Source organism: Camelina sativa, chromosome 3, assembly GCF_000633955.1.
Source record: "Camelina sativa cultivar DH55 chromosome 3, Cs, whole genome shotgun sequence".
Classification (NCBI taxonomy): Eukaryota; Viridiplantae; Streptophyta; class Magnoliopsida; order Brassicales; family Brassicaceae; genus Camelina; species Camelina sativa.
The window spans coordinates 24,402,503-24,417,864 of NC_025687.1; the positions used below are offsets into that span (position 1 = coordinate 24,402,503).

General features: G+C 34.3%; 4 protein-coding genes across 10 annotated transcripts; 1 reads left to right on the top strand and 3 right to left on the bottom strand.

Annotated features, from left to right (window-relative positions):
- Positions 1,706-2,593, bottom strand: LOC104777958 (thionin-like). Its single transcript, XM_010502281.2, has 3 exons — positions 2,287-2,593; positions 2,104-2,187; positions 1,706-2,006 (listed from the first exon to the last, which is right to left on the bottom strand). Exons 1-3 carry the CDS (start codon positions 2,516-2,518, stop codon positions 1,909-1,911), a joined length of 414 nt encoding a protein of 137 aa, XP_010500583.1. The 5' UTR covers positions 2,519-2,593; the 3' UTR covers positions 1,706-1,908.
- LOC104779273 (pentatricopeptide repeat-containing protein At1g50270-like) lies at positions 5,274-6,204 on the top strand. Its single transcript, XM_010503633.1, has 2 exons — positions 5,274-5,832; positions 6,092-6,204. The coding sequence occupies exons 1-2, from the start codon at positions 5,274-5,276 to the stop codon at positions 6,202-6,204; spliced, it is 672 nt and encodes a 223-aa protein (XP_010501935.1).
- LOC104777959 (BTB/POZ domain-containing protein At1g50280-like) lies at positions 6,032-8,823 on the bottom strand. The gene is made up of 3 exons (XM_010502282.1): positions 8,677-8,823; positions 7,397-8,590; positions 6,032-6,559 (listed from the first exon to the last, which is right to left on the bottom strand). The coding sequence occupies exons 1-3, from the start codon at positions 8,737-8,739 to the stop codon at positions 6,227-6,229; spliced, it is 1,590 nt and encodes a 529-aa protein (XP_010500584.1). The 5' UTR covers positions 8,740-8,823; the 3' UTR covers positions 6,032-6,226.
- On the bottom strand, positions 9,929-13,347 carry LOC104777960 (transcription initiation factor TFIID subunit 15). 7 transcript variants are annotated; one of them, XM_010502287.2, is made up of 8 exons: positions 13,236-13,347; positions 12,818-12,977; positions 12,361-12,695; positions 12,042-12,242; positions 11,331-11,414; positions 10,951-11,032; positions 10,723-10,846; positions 9,929-10,355 (listed from the first exon to the last, which is right to left on the bottom strand). In XM_010502287.2, the coding sequence occupies exons 2-8, from the start codon at positions 12,935-12,937 to the stop codon at positions 10,153-10,155; spliced, it is 1,149 nt and encodes a 382-aa protein (XP_010500589.1). In that variant the 5' UTR covers positions 12,938-12,977; positions 13,236-13,347; the 3' UTR covers positions 9,929-10,152. The 7 variants fall into 7 exon arrangements, with proteins under 7 accessions (XP_010500589.1, XP_010500591.1, XP_010500585.1 ...); XM_010502289.2 differs by having other exon boundaries at positions 13,116-13,346; XM_010502283.2 differs by having other exon boundaries at positions 13,090-13,346.

Below are 15,362 nucleotides of genomic sequence, written 5' to 3' on the forward strand. Positions count from 1 at the left end.
ATATATATATATATATATGAATAGCCAATAAGATGAATTTAGAATTAACAACCTAACATCAATAGTTTTATGTTTAGGTATCTTTGAAAACCCTAAACCCATTTATTAAACTACTCAAACATCGAAACAGAATTCCGTAAAAATGAATAGATAAAAAACAAGTGATATATATCTGCTCTTAATATCTAAAACAATGAAACTCAATAAAACAATTTACGATAGTCGTACCTTAGTACATAGTTAAGAAAAATCTGACCATAGATGAGCAAAATCTTGGATTGGAAAGAAAAAGATATTTGTTAACGAAATACCAAAGTACAAATCCATGTAGTAAAAAAGTTACATAGTTTTGAATAACACTAAACAAATTATGAAGTATTTGAAATCCTAGTTGAACTTCATAAAATTTCATTATCAATGACTCAATATACAATTTTCATTCAAACGTTATATAGTTTTGAATAACACCAGATAAAATAATGAAGAATTTGAAATCCTAATTGAACAGCATAAAATTTGTAAACATTTAATAATCATTTATAAATATGCTCTCTCAAATTTACTATAGATTTGCGAAACATTTGCTACGGAAGCGAAGACACTTGCAAATCTCTTGCAAATTTGCGAGGGACTTGCAAAGTATTTGCGAGACATAGTAGATCCCTCGTTCGCAATGTTGCCACACATTAGCGAGTGAATGCATCCATAGAAAATTAGAACAGATAATCCCTCACAAAGTCCTAAACCCTAAACACTAATCACTCATTAAAGATGGCTAAGACGTGAAATGTGGTTATCAATCATTAAAGTTAATCCTAGAGATTGTATAATCGGGTTAGTGATGATCATGTCGTGTTGCAACAAGAAAGAGTTGGTGAAATTTTCATTCCACAAACATATGAATAAAAGATGTTATCCACATTCATCCATAAAACCGACAAGTAGAAGATATCAAACCCAGTTGAAATAATAACTCTGGTTTTAATTCGGTTCAGTTCAATTGAATAGAAACTCTGGTTTAATTTGGTTCAGTTCCTTTGAAATTTGGAAAAAAAAAACTGAAGTTAACCTCTTCACTCTTATGCTCTTCGTACTTGTCAATTCTAATGTTTGAGACGTTGCTTGATCTTCCATTACACTTTCTTCAACTCAAGCAGATACATTGCTTACTCCTCACTTCTCCAACCTTCTACACTCGTCGCGATCTCTTTCTCTCCCGTCTTCTCCGTCGCTGCACTGCCGCACCTCAATTCCGCTACGCTCCTCGTTTACTATCTCAAACCCAAACTCCCAGCATTCAGCTATGGGATTCACTCGTTGGCCACTTCTCCGGTGGGATTACTCTCAACCGTCATTTAACGTTTCTTGCTTATCTCCACATGCGACGAAACGGCGTCGTCCCTAGCCGTCACACGTTTCATCCGCTTCTCAAGGCTGTTTTCAAACTGAGAGACTCGAATCCGTTTCAGTTTCAAGCCCATATCTTGAAATTCGGATTGGATTCGGATCTTTTCGTGAGGAATTCGTTGTTAAAATGAGAACATGTACTTTAGTCATATATTCATCTTACAAAAAAATAATCTTAATTGATAATTTTATAGCGGTATATACATGTACTTTAGTCATATATGTCCATATGGTTAAGTTGGCATTTTTTTTTTGTCACAACTCACAATATATATGAGGTGATTGTAAGAAAATTACGTTAAAGCAAGTAGGGCACACTATTATTCTTTATTGAGATAATAGCAAGTAGAACGGTTAAACAATCTCGGGATTGATGACCTTCTACGTGACATAGAAAACCTGGAGATAGTAGTAGCTAGCTCAAGTGTCTAGCATTTTTTCACATACAGAGAATTATTGAAAACAGAGAAAACAACAACACATAGATTGGGAACATGCTTGTTAGGCAGTTGAAACTGCTTTAGCTGAGCCCTTGGTGCATAAAGCAGAGCATGCCTTGGTGCATTGTGCAACTGCTCCATTTACAATTTCACTTGCATCTATTTCACCGAAACAATACTAGAATTAATAAATTTTTCTGTTCCATTCAGCAATCTAATAATAATAATGATAATTAACGATGAACTAATATTTTACCGGAGTTTTGGAGAGTAGTTAAAGCACCACACACATATGATGCACATCCCAACTTGCAGTATCTATTGACATCATCACCTTGAGCTAGTCAAAAATTAAAATCCATGTAACTTGCGTCAAAATCTTAATCCAATTCATAAAAGACATAACTTAATAAAACATTACGAAAATAAACTAAATTACCAGAGTTTTCAAGAATGTCATTTGTATAACCCGGAGGACATGTCGTCCCCGCAACATTTTTGCACGAACAGAGTTGTGCACAAAGTTCCGCAAGAGTAGTTCCAGTAAAACGGCATATATTATAACAGCTTCTAGAACTCCCGTCCGGGCAACAACTCTTTGCTTCGACTTGAATCTGCGATATGACAAGACTCATTAGGAGCACACTTAAAATCATATTTTTGCCTTCCATCTTTTGACTGATCACTTGTTTGATCACAAAATGTGTGAAACACTTAAAACTATGAACTTGTATTGATGAAATGGTGATGAAACAAGACTCGCTTATATACTAGTCGTTCTACAGTACTGTTTACTGTACGTACTACCACAAACATCATTTCATACCTTGATCACATGCTCTATTGAGCCTACACTACACACTTGCTTGCAAGTGATTGGACAATTTAAACCTAACAAATTGACAAAACTTAAAAATAGAATTTGCAATGTCGATTTTTTAATTAATAACACAGATTTGACATAAGAAATATGAAACACGTTATAACAAATAATTTGACAGAAGATACACAAAGACATGTTGTAAACTTTTCTGTCGCGATAATTGGAAAGAGAAGAACAAAACTGGAAAGAAAAAAAAATATCGTCTTACATGCATACCAGATAAAACTAGCACTAAATAGTGTGAATTTTTAAACGAATTTTTCATCCCGCTGCAACAATTTGGTCTAGGGAAATTTAGAAGTGGTGAAAAGAGGTATTAACCGTATTATTGAGGGTTTAGTTCAAAAAAAAAAAAAAAAAAAAAAAAAAAAAANAAAAAAACCGTATTATTGATGGTAATGATTAATTTTGATTTATCTTTTTCGTTGGAATAGTGGGACATGTTCTACGTACCAACAGAAAAATCCTTACACTTTATTTTAAACTTATTATTATGAACTCATTTTTTTTTGTTTTTTGTTTTTTGTTGGTGGTGGGTATGAGAATTAAATGTGTTGCGTTGAAGCCGTTATCAGATGCTCTATTGAGCCTACAAACTTGATTGCAAGCTAAAGTGATTGGTTTACAGCTAATAAATTGACCCAAAAAAAAAAAATGCGCAATGTCTATTTTTTTAAAAAACACTGATGTTGATTTTAACTAGTTTCTTAATAACTTGAATAGTAGATTGTTTAGAATATTTTTCTTAAAAGATGAAAAATGTGAAAGATGGTTTATGAATGAACATATCTTAAAATAAAGAATATCATCTCAGTTTTTATTTGTTTGGAGATATGGTTAATTATCAGAAGAACAAGAAGTTTAGATGATATCCAGAATATGAATAGCCAATAATATATATATATGAATAGCCAATAAGATGAATTTAGAAATAACAACCTAACATCAATACATCATGTTTAGGTATCTTTGAAAACCCTAAACCCATTTATTAAACTACTCAAACATCGAAACGGAATTCCGTAAAAACGAATAGATAAAAACCAAGTGATATATATCTGCTCTTAATATCTAAAACAATGACACTCAATAAAACAATATACGATAGTCGTACCTTAGTACGTAGTTAAGAAAAATCTGACCATAGATAAGCAAAATCTTGGATTGGAAAGAAAAAGATATTTGTTAACGAAATACCAAAGTACAAATCCATGTAGTAAAAAGGTTACATAGTTTTGAATAACACCAAAAAAAATTATGAAGTATTTGAAATCCTAATTGAACTTCATTAAATTTCATTATAAATGACTCAATCTATAATTTTCTTTCAAAAGTTATATAATTTTGAATAGCACCAGATAAAATAACGAAGTATTTGAAATCCTAATTGAACAACACCAAAATTTGTAAAAATTTAATAATCATCTCTAATCTTTTTCATTGTATTAAAAACTTTTGGTGTTGTCTTCTCAAATCGCATACAAAAACTGTTAAGAGTTCTAGATGCGATAATTGTTTTTTACATGTAACTAGTTCTAAAGGCACCTCAATATCTGATTCGACTTCATCATTACCATGAAGGATAGTACTATCAATTTTCTTCTAAACTCTAAACTTCTAACATTTATCATTTTTATCTGGATAATTAAGTAAACTATTAGCATCAATCTTCCTACCAAAACTATTAACCTATTCACTCTTATGCTCTTCGTACTTGTCAATTCTAATGTTTGAGACGTTGCTTGATCTTCCATTACACTTTCTTCATCTCAAGCAGATACATTGCTTACTCCTCACTTCTCCAGTCTTCTACACTCGTCGCGATCTCTTTCTCTCTCTCGTCTTCTCCGTCGCTGCTTCACCGCCGCAGCTCAACTCCGCTACGCTCGTCGTTTACTATCTCAAATCCAAACTCCCAGCGTTCAGCTATGGGATTCTCTCGTTGGCCACTTCTCCGGCGGGATTACTCTCAACCGTCGTTTATCGTTTCTTGCTTATCTCTATATGCGGCGAAACGGCGTCGTCCCTAGCCGTCACACGTTTCCTCCGCTTCTCAAGGCTGTTTTCAAACTGAGAGACTCGAATTCGGATTTGATTCGGATCTTTTCGTGAGGAATTCGTTGATTTCGGGTTACTCTGTTTCTGGGTTGTTCGATTCCGCAAGTCGTGTTTTTGATGGAACTGATGATAAGGACGTGGTTTCTTGGACTGCGATGATTGATGGGTTTGTGAGAAACCGTTCTGCTTCGTGGAGATGAAGAAGACTGGACTCGCGGCTAATGAGATGACTGTTATGAGCGTCTTGAGCGCTGCAGCGAAGGCTGAAGATGTTCGATTTGGGAGAAGCGTTCATGGGTTTTACTTGGAAACAGGAAGAGTTATATGTGATGTGTTCATTGGGAGTTCTCTTGTAGATATGTATGGGAAATGAGGTTGTTATGATGATGCCCAGAAAGTGTTCGACGAAATGCCAAACAGAAACGTGGTTACTTGAACGGCGTTGATTGCTTGAATACGTGCAAAACCGTTGCTTTCAAAAAGCGATGTTAGTTTGCGAGGAGATGTTAGAGAGTGGTGTTGTGCCTAACGAGAAGACTCTAAGCTGTGTTCTTTCGGCGTGTGCTCACGTAGGGGAACTTCACCGAGGAAGAAGAGTGCATTGTTATATTATTAAGAATTCGATTGGGGTAAACACTACAGTGGGAACAACGTTGATTGATCTTTATGCCAAGTGCGGGTGTTTAGAAGAAGCTATATTGGTTTTCGAGAGACTTCCTGACAAAAATGTGTATGCTTGGGCCGCGATGATCAGTGGACTTGCAGCGCACGGATATGGAAAAGATGCAGTTGATCTCTTTCAGACCATGTTAAGGAGACATGTTTCACCGAATGAAGTTACTTTCATCGCTGTGTTAAGCGCCTGTGCTCATGGAGGCCTTGTAGAAGAAGGTCAAAGGCTTTTCATGAGCATGAAAGAAAGGTTCATTTTGGAGCCAAATGTGGATCACTATGCGTGTATGGTTGATTTATTTGGAAGAAATGGATTTGCTAGAAGAGGCAAAGACTTTGATAGAGAAGATGCCAATGGAGCCAACAAATGTGGTATGGGGAGCTTTTTTTGGGTCTTGTTTGATACACAAAGACTATGAGTTAGGTATCTAGGTAGATACGCAGCATCCCGTGTGATCAAGCTGCAACCTAGTCACAGCGGGAGATACACGCTCTTGGCTAATTTGTACTCAGAATCCCAAAACTGGGATGAAGTTGCTTTGGTAAGAAAACAAATGAAAGGATCAACAGGTGGTGAAAACGCCGGGATGTAGTTGGATGGAAGTGAAAGGTAAGCTTCATGAATTCATAGCTTTCGACGATAAAAAGCGCCTCAAGTCTGATGATTTGTACAAGACACTCGACAACTTTAGGGTGCAAATGAGATTGTCTGATGAATTGGAAGATTTGACTGCTCAATCTTGACTTGGGACTTTTACCATTTTCTTCATAAGCCTTCTCTGAAACTATCCATGACCCTCCAATTATATGCTCCTCTAGTCTTCAACCTATCCGCTAATTTATCTGATATCTCGAGATGCAATAGTACAGGCTTCTTCTTCTCTTCTGAATATCTACATGAGAAACTCTTGTTTACAACTTTAACATCTGAAGTTGTCTGTTGTTGATTCTCACACCTGGACTTGAGTGCTTCAATGGAGATTTCTGGAGGGATCTTAGGGTTTCTGGCGAGCTGTTTGCACGTCCCCATTGTTAGTTTCTTGTAATTTAGACATCGGCATATCTTTGCCCGATCTTGGGATGTCAGATTCGGATGAGACTGTACAACAAGAACAACAAAACAAAGAATTATTAAAGTCTCCACTGTAAAAACTCAATTATAAACTGACATATCACTGGTTCTGTAAATTTTGAAAATTTGAACTATTTTTAATTCCAGTAAAACATGTCAACAGAAGAAACATTTATATAAAGCTGTACTTGAATAGTTGTTAGTTTTTTACATGTAGGTTCAAGTTTAACTGATAGTACCTTACAAGAAATATTCCCTTTTTCAGATATTTTTACTAATAGACTAAGACTACTAAAAGAAAACAAGAAGAAGCATACAGTCAAGACCTGTTGCCTTGTGGGTAATCTGACATGAACCCCACGGCAGTAACAAGACAGAGTGGAGAATCTAAGGATGACTCCAAATCTTAATCATATATACATCCATATTTATTTATTAGTATACACTATGTCCACCCAAACAGACATTAATCTCAAACCTCAAATCTTTCTTGTGGTACATTTTCGGTTTTATGTTAAAACTTAAGATTGAGTTTGGCTTTATACCTCAAAGTTCAAATCTTTATGATGAATAAAAGAATAGTTGACTCTATTTCAACTCTTCATAATAAATGTGCAAAGCCAAAATGTATTTAAAAGCAAATGGTTATTGTAATCTGTCTGGCACTTGTCATCTTCTATATGTCCAATACACATAGAAAAATCAAGTTATTCTCTATTTTTTGTCTCACTTTTGCAGAAGAAAAAAAAATTAACAAAAACATTTTTGTTTTTTTGGCTCAATCAAATCAATTGTAGTTGGTGAGGAAATTCAAGAAAACAAAAACATACCAAAATATAGATTTTTTAAAACAAAAAAACTGACCTGTAGATAGATGTCAATGGCTCTGTAAACTCCATCAAAGCATTCTCTAGCTGAATCTGGCAAGCTCTCTGCAACACCAAGAAACTTGGAGACTTTCAAATTCTGATCTGGAGATATCTCTCTTAAGTACTTATCAATCAGTTTCCCAATATCTTTCATATTCTTCTCACTTGATTCTTCTTCTTCTTCTTCCATGTTCTTCACAAACACTTTTAATAATCTTATCACAAGATCCACATCATAGAAACCACCCTCTCTGCTTCCTCCTGCAGATATCAGAAGATCATCAAGTGTTGCTTGTTCCAACATTTCTCCAATTAGGGTTTCTAAACCGGTTCTTGACTCTCTACTTAGGCTAAAACTTGATAAAACTCGAAGAACCCAGAAGAGTTTCCTGCAAGAAAACGCGTTTTTCCCTGCGGAAATCACTCCTTTAACCGCTATGTCAGCTAAATCGGAGTACTCGAGTTTGTTCCTCATAAGCTCTGTGGTACTTATTGATTTGGTTTGGAGTTTTGTCTTGAGATAATGGAGGAGAAATCTCGTTAGGACTGAGCTTATTATGTTGGTTTTGTAAGCTCCAATGATCATAACTAGCTTTAAGATGATCTGCGGGGAGAGATTTGACATATCTTCGAACCACCACTCGTTACTTCTTCCGCAAGAAACAGATTGCGAAATATACCTACTGTCTGATTCCGGCGTGTTTTTCGCCATCTCAGGAGAAAGAGAAGAGGCGAAGGAAGAGAGTGAAGAAGAAGAAAACGTTTCTGAGTTCCGAGAGATTTTGGTCAAAGCTGCAAAGATTAGCTTATCAACGAGACCATAGGAATCTGCTTGGAGGAACACTTGCTCGCAGTTCTTGAGACACATGACGATGTCGTTCCAAGACCCATAGAACACTTCGTCTAGAAACTTGTCGGTCTGAAGGAAGAGATTAGAGAGACAGAACTTCTCCGTCATGCCAAGATAAACAGAGCAGCAGTACAAAGTCGAGACATTCGAGACATCAATGATTGAGGTATCTCCGTTGTTGTAACAGAACCTTGAAACCAGCTCAAACCCATCTGGTCCACCTGGAAAATCATCAAGCTCGATAGTGATGATCTCTGGAGATTTCTTTTTCTTGTTTCTCTTCTTCTTGCTCTGTTTTATCATCTTCCTCAAGCTTCCAGAGTACTCTGAAATTACATCCTAAAATAAAAATACAGAGTATAAAGAGAATTAAGAACAGAGCATTGTCATGAATTTTGAACTGAGTTTTAGGTTTGGTTCTTTACCTGATTGAGGAAGAATATGTATTGTCCATTGAGATTGATCTTAAGATCGTGGAGAGGAGACATTGAATTGAACAACTATGAAAGCCTAATGAGTCTTGTGACTTGTGAGAGAGCTTTTTTCTTGTTCTTCCTCTGTTTTTTTTTTTTTTTTTTTTTTTTTNTAAAAGTGGGCACATGTAAATGAGTGGATATATATAGTGTTTTGTTTGTCTTTATTTACACCTGTAATAAGAATGTACACCAATAAATTAATTAAATCTAAAATTTCAAAGAGAAATTAGAGGGAAGTAAGACAAATTTTATGTTGAGCTAGTGTAATGTTAAAACAAATTATAGAAACCCACATAAAAATTTCAAATTATCTCAAATTCCCATAAAATTTATCTCTTTTTGTTTGTCATGTTTTGTTGGTTTTTAAAAGAATGCCATTGAATTTTTATTCTTATTTTCTTCTTTGTGTAGGATTGACTTTCAAAAATTAATTGATTTTTTAATCTTTTCTTATCCAATTGCACAATTTTCATGGTACCAAACTACTAAGTTTCGATTCTTTTCTATAAAAAATACATTAGTTTTTAGTGTCAAGTAGTTTATGCATTCGGTTCATATCTTATATGAGCTTTAAACTCAAACATGAATAGATAACGTAACTTCTGATTATATTTAAACTCAACGTAGAAACAAATCAACTTTAAGATTTTCTTGTACTTTCATCACTTTTTCTTTAACTTTTCTTTTTTCATTAACTTTTATTTTTTCATTAACTAAGAATATGTTGGCATTACATTGTAGTGCATGTGAATTCATTGTGGGGTCTAGACGAAAAAGATATTTCTGTTTTAAGTGCGAGTCCATGACGAGCTTTTTTCATCGTATTTCCAAATCCGACCACGTTCATGAGTCATGACAATGAAATGATGTTTTTAATAGTATATATCATCTTTGCTGTCCAAAAAAAATATAAAACAGTAGTATATAATATCATCATCCCTATCACATACAAATCCCCATTTTTTTCTTATCCTGCTTTATTTTCAGAAACTATACTATCCACCACACAGATTTTTTTCATCTTCTATCTTTTGATTCCATCAAAACCATACATCGACTAAAATGATTGGGGATGAAACAACAAAACACCAAAAAAAAAGACAATCAATTAAGACGCGTCTAAATTTGCAAAATGACGTCGGTAACCAAATTTTCCAATTATTAGTATATGATATTCTCCCTTTTTTTTGTGGCTAAAAGGTAAATGAATATATTTGACATAATTATCAAATTTTCAAAACGATGCTTTTCTCAGAACATATTGAGACCAAAACAATAGCCATTGAAGTACCCAAAAGACTTTTACTTCACAAAATAAGTCAAAAAAGAGAAAGATAGGAGACGGACGTTGTAATGATATCGTTGTAGAAGTTAAGTTCGATGAAACAGATGAGAAACTAAAAACCCTAACACTTATGACCACTCTCAGTTACGGTACCTGCTTCCACGTTCACGACCGTAGTCTCTGTCTCTGTCCCGATCATGGTCATAGTCATAGTCACGCTCCTTGCCTCTTTCCCTATCTCGACTTCTGCTTCTGCTTCTGCGTCTATCCTTATCATAGTGATGATCTCTACCACGGTCTCTTTGCCTGTCTCTGCTTCTCTCTCTTCCATCTTTATCAATACCTGCCACAGTCAAAATATAAATTGTGAACAACCACATTGGATCATGACCCTTTTTTTTTTGGGGGAAGCAGCAATAAATATCTATTCATCTTTGTTATCTTCCTCTTTATATATGCAGTTAAAAAGAAGAACACTCTAACAAGGAAAAACATTGTTTATTGGAAATCCCCTCTCAAGGCCTGGGCTATTTAGGCAAGTTAGCTGAAGCTTAATGTGAAAATTCCAACAAATCCCTCCCTCCATATATGTTAAGTTTCACTCAAAGTGTCTAGATGACAAGCGGAAACTTTCTTTGAGGACTATTCACTACACAGCTAGTTATATATCGAGCCAAACAAATTTCTATCATAGTGGAAAGAGAAATTACCTAGTTCCTCGACTTCCCACCCTGCACGACCAGCAGCAACAGCAGGTCTGGTGTCAGCTTGGTGCATTTTAACACGGTACTTCTTCTTGAGATTCCCAAACTCATCATACATTTCACCATCATCCTGAAATATTTATGACGTTAAATGGGATATACCAATAAACTGAGAACTCATCCGAATTGCAACAAAAAATACACAAACAGCTTTTCAAGGAAAGCATTTTTTACTTCTTCAGCCTCACGCCTGCGCCTCTTTGTTTCCTCTAATTCTTGTTCATCCAATTCCTTGTAACCACCACCACGACCTCCCCTATTTAGAGAAAATAAATGCTTCAGCACTGGTCTTTTAGGATAACAAATTTCTTATATGCAACTCTAATTTGGTCAGAATAGAACGTTACAAGCACGATATCAATTGTCAAAAAAAACAGGCATTCATTCAAATTGCACTCGTTCAGAATAAAAATACACTCCTTACAACAAACTACAAACAGAAAATCTATGATCTCTCCTACATTCACTGTAAAATCATTTATAACACAATTCCTCAGCTCGTATATAGCAAATAACAATTCAAAGGCAATCTTATTATTGGCAGTGAGTCATACCTCACACCACCTTCATTCTGACCAGGTTTATTGGTGTTGCAGATATTACATTTTAAACGTTTAGCCCAGTTGACATTGCCACACCTGAAAGTTACATAATTAGAGCAAAACGGAAAAGTCACTTTTGGATTTCTCCTGGACTAAAAACCAATGAAAATGAAAACCAAAGCATATATAATACAAAAATGCATCATGCCTAAGAACCCATATGCATTCACACAGAGCAGCCTCTTGGTTAGGATAGTAGAAAACACATAGCATAATTTGCATTTAATTTAAAACTTGTAGTCCTACTTTGTATCAGACTCAAAAAAACTGAAGGCAGTCTATCTTCACAAATATAACTTCCTCTAAAGCACCCACGTTTCGCATCCCTTCAATTATTTATTTTACAGCCATCTAACGGAAAATTACAAAAATTAAAAACAATGTTCAAAAAAGGAGGAAAACACACAGCAAAGCGGGTCATCACTTCTTTCTAAGTTAACAGTCAACTGACATCATCAAAAAAGGTGAGATACAAGCTATATTCCTTCACACACATCCAACAAATTAGTTTTAATACCACCGACGGCATATACTATTTAAATGTTCCCTTCTGCTAATGATGAAATATACATGACCTATTGCAATGTTTTTTTAACCATGCACTAAACACTCATTATCTTGGGAAACTGAACCAACTATTTCCAACCTAATATCAATGCTTACATTGGACAAGCCCAATCATTTGGACCAAAAAGACCAGTAGGAGCACCACTGGGCTGCTTCCCAGGTGGCCCACCATCAGCGCCACCACCTCGACCCCTTCCACGACCACCAGCCCCCATACTGCCACCAGATGCACCAGCTGGTCGGGCAGTTCCGCAGCGGTTACAAACCCCACGGAACGCAAAATTCACATTTGTACAACTGCCAATAGAAGAATATGAGAACACTACCGCGAAAAAAGCTAAAAACAACAAAACTGCCAATTCAACGGAAACAAAGAGCTAGATGAAGCTCCTCACCGATATCACATCATACAGACCTTGTATTAGGGCACATCCAGTCGCCATCTTGCTGCCATGGCTTGGCCGACGAATCAGCCTGACCTCTCCCCCTTCCAGCACCTCCATTACTTTCCATAGCAGCACCTTCATCAAATCCAAGAAACTCAACTGAATCACCAGCAATTTTGTTGTTCTTGGACTCAGCCATAAAAACTCCAATGGTGCTTCCATGGAAATCTTTGTTATTGAACCATTCAACAGCAGCAAGAGCAGCATGCGGATCCTCATAGGTAACAGTAGCATCCCCCTTGGGCTCATCAGTCTCTTTGTCTCGGTACAGCCATACCTTCGGAGTACCAGTTCGTTTGTCTCTCTAAAAACAATGTAGGGAGAAACATGTGAGAAACTCGACAACTTTGTGACCCATAAACAAATGCAATGACATCAAAATCAAAACAAAAGAAACAATTAGTTAGTACCTGGCCAATACCATACCTTAAGCAACCCAATGGTTCCAAAATATTCAGCCAGCATATTCTCGTCGGTTCCTAAAGGGAGATTGGAGACGTAGACTGATCCATTAGTAGGAGCTCCTTTGTTTGAGTATCCAGCCATCGTAACGCAATTTCATCAAAAACAAAGCCGTCACGCGAATCTGTAAAATTGACAATCCCACGGAACTTTACTTCAATACTAAATACAATTCACTTGTGTTGTTCAATCTATAAGAATACAAACATACAAAGGATAGAGTCTGACGAAATTACTAAATGAAATCGAAGACCATTGAAACCTCAAATTTCTTGAGCTCGAAGACCAGGAGAACAAAAAAAAAAAAAAAAGAAGATTCGATCCAGCGTAACACAACGAGAGAGAGGGAAAAGGGGAAGAGCGAGATGGAGACGAATCTGACCAGCGATGAGGATCGAGCGGCGAAGGAGAGGTCGTCGGATTAGGGTTTGCAAGCGCGTCTCTGCTTGCTTAGAGAGAGAGAGATAGATCTCAATTGTTTCGTGGTTATTTGCAATTTTTTCATATATTACTATGTTTTGAACCCAGGGTATGGGTAAGTTTATTTGATATATTTTGATAAAAATTATATATGATTAATTATAAAAATTATATATGATTGATTATGCTAATAAAATATTATCTTATAAAAAAATTTAAAATTAGTATTAAAGAAAATAATTAAATTTCAGATACACATTTTTAAACTACCACACAACTTGTTAATCCATTAAACTCTAATAACAAAATCATTTCTTTTCTCATAAAATTTGTGAAAATTATGATTACCAGCATAGTCAACACATGGACCCAATTATTGACAATTTTATCCATATACTTATTTGGTTTTAGATCCACCCGTTTAGAAACTTCTCAAACTAAAATTCTTACTTGGTTTATAATATTTTAAAAACATAATAAAATATACTAATAATTATTTATTTAATATGAGTCATATGATATATAGAAATATGAGTACACTATAAGAACATATTAATTATAAATAAATAATATCAATTATATTATATCATCAAATAATATCAACTGTATCATATTATCAAATAACCGTAACCATAAATAACAGTAACCGCTTGAACCGTAACCATAAAGAACAGTAACCGCTTGAACCGTAACCGTATTTAAACGTAACTGTTTAACCGTTTGTTAAACGGTTCTGGTTAAGGTTACAAAAATTTCTAACCATAACCGATGGTTAATAAACCTTAACCGTGACAACCGTAACCCTGGTCATGCCTATGTATAGCTAATAAAACATGTGTGTTTGTCGTCCATCTTTCTTCTTTAAACCTCAAAATTTGACTCAAACATCAAATTAAGGTCTTGCGATGTCAATCCTTCTTCCTTAGACCCAAAAATAAAAAACTAATGAAAGAATATCAACTCATCTATAAAATCATACACAAAAATATGTTTTACAGCTCATAAGAAATAAAAAGCACAAATGTAGATAAATAAGATAATTTATGTTTTGCATCAATATTTATAATATTTTAAACTTTTAAAAGGTTTCGAAATATAAAATTTGAACCTTTTAATTTTTTTTAATATTTATAATAGTTTAAAATTTTAAAGTTTAAAACTTATAATATTTAAAAACTTTTTAAAAGTTAAGAACTTTTAAACGTTTCAATATTTATAATATTTAAACTTTTTAAAATTTTAAATATTATAATATTTTTTTGAAACTGTTTAAAGTTTTAATTTGATCAAATAAAAAACCAGATCAAACCAAATAATACTTTTAAACTTGGACGCCTGATAAATCAAGGTTTCCTGCTCATTCGTTGTTGGAAGCATATTAATCTTATTTATACTAGTTCTGAACCATTGTCTAAAAAAATTCTAGCCGATGTGGGATATTGTGCTTAGTTCTTTGATTTCCATAAATTTAAAATTTTCCTTTTTCTAAAAAATTCTGTAAATTTAAAAAATGTTAATAAATGACATGTCAAATCATGATAGGTTGTTTAAAATTATTCTTAATATAGAAAATTCTGGAAATTGTATAAAATGTTAATAACTGATATGTCAAATTTCTATTGGTTGTTTAAAATCCTATGTAGACGCCTTTAGGAGCTTATAGCTCATACTTTTTATTAGTATAGATTTTAATTTTATATTCTCATATATTTCTTGGTCCAATATTATTTTAATTTTGTATTTCTCCTTTAAATTATAACTTTATTATATATATATATATATTTGTATTTTTTTCTACATTTCTCCTAATCCCAAATTCAATCTTTGACAACCAAGCCAAAAAAAACATTAAAGCTCATTTTTTACACATAAACTAAGAAACCACTTATATAAATTCATTTTTTTGTCCAAACAAATAATAATAATAATTTCCTTATTTATTATTTATTTAACACAATTCAACCAATCATAAAACAAATTGCAGAAAAAATGAAAAAATGACAAATAGTGCATCAAAGATGAGAGCATCATTTGATTTGAAAAAAAAAACATCCCTACTAAAACATGAAACCATTTATATATACATTTT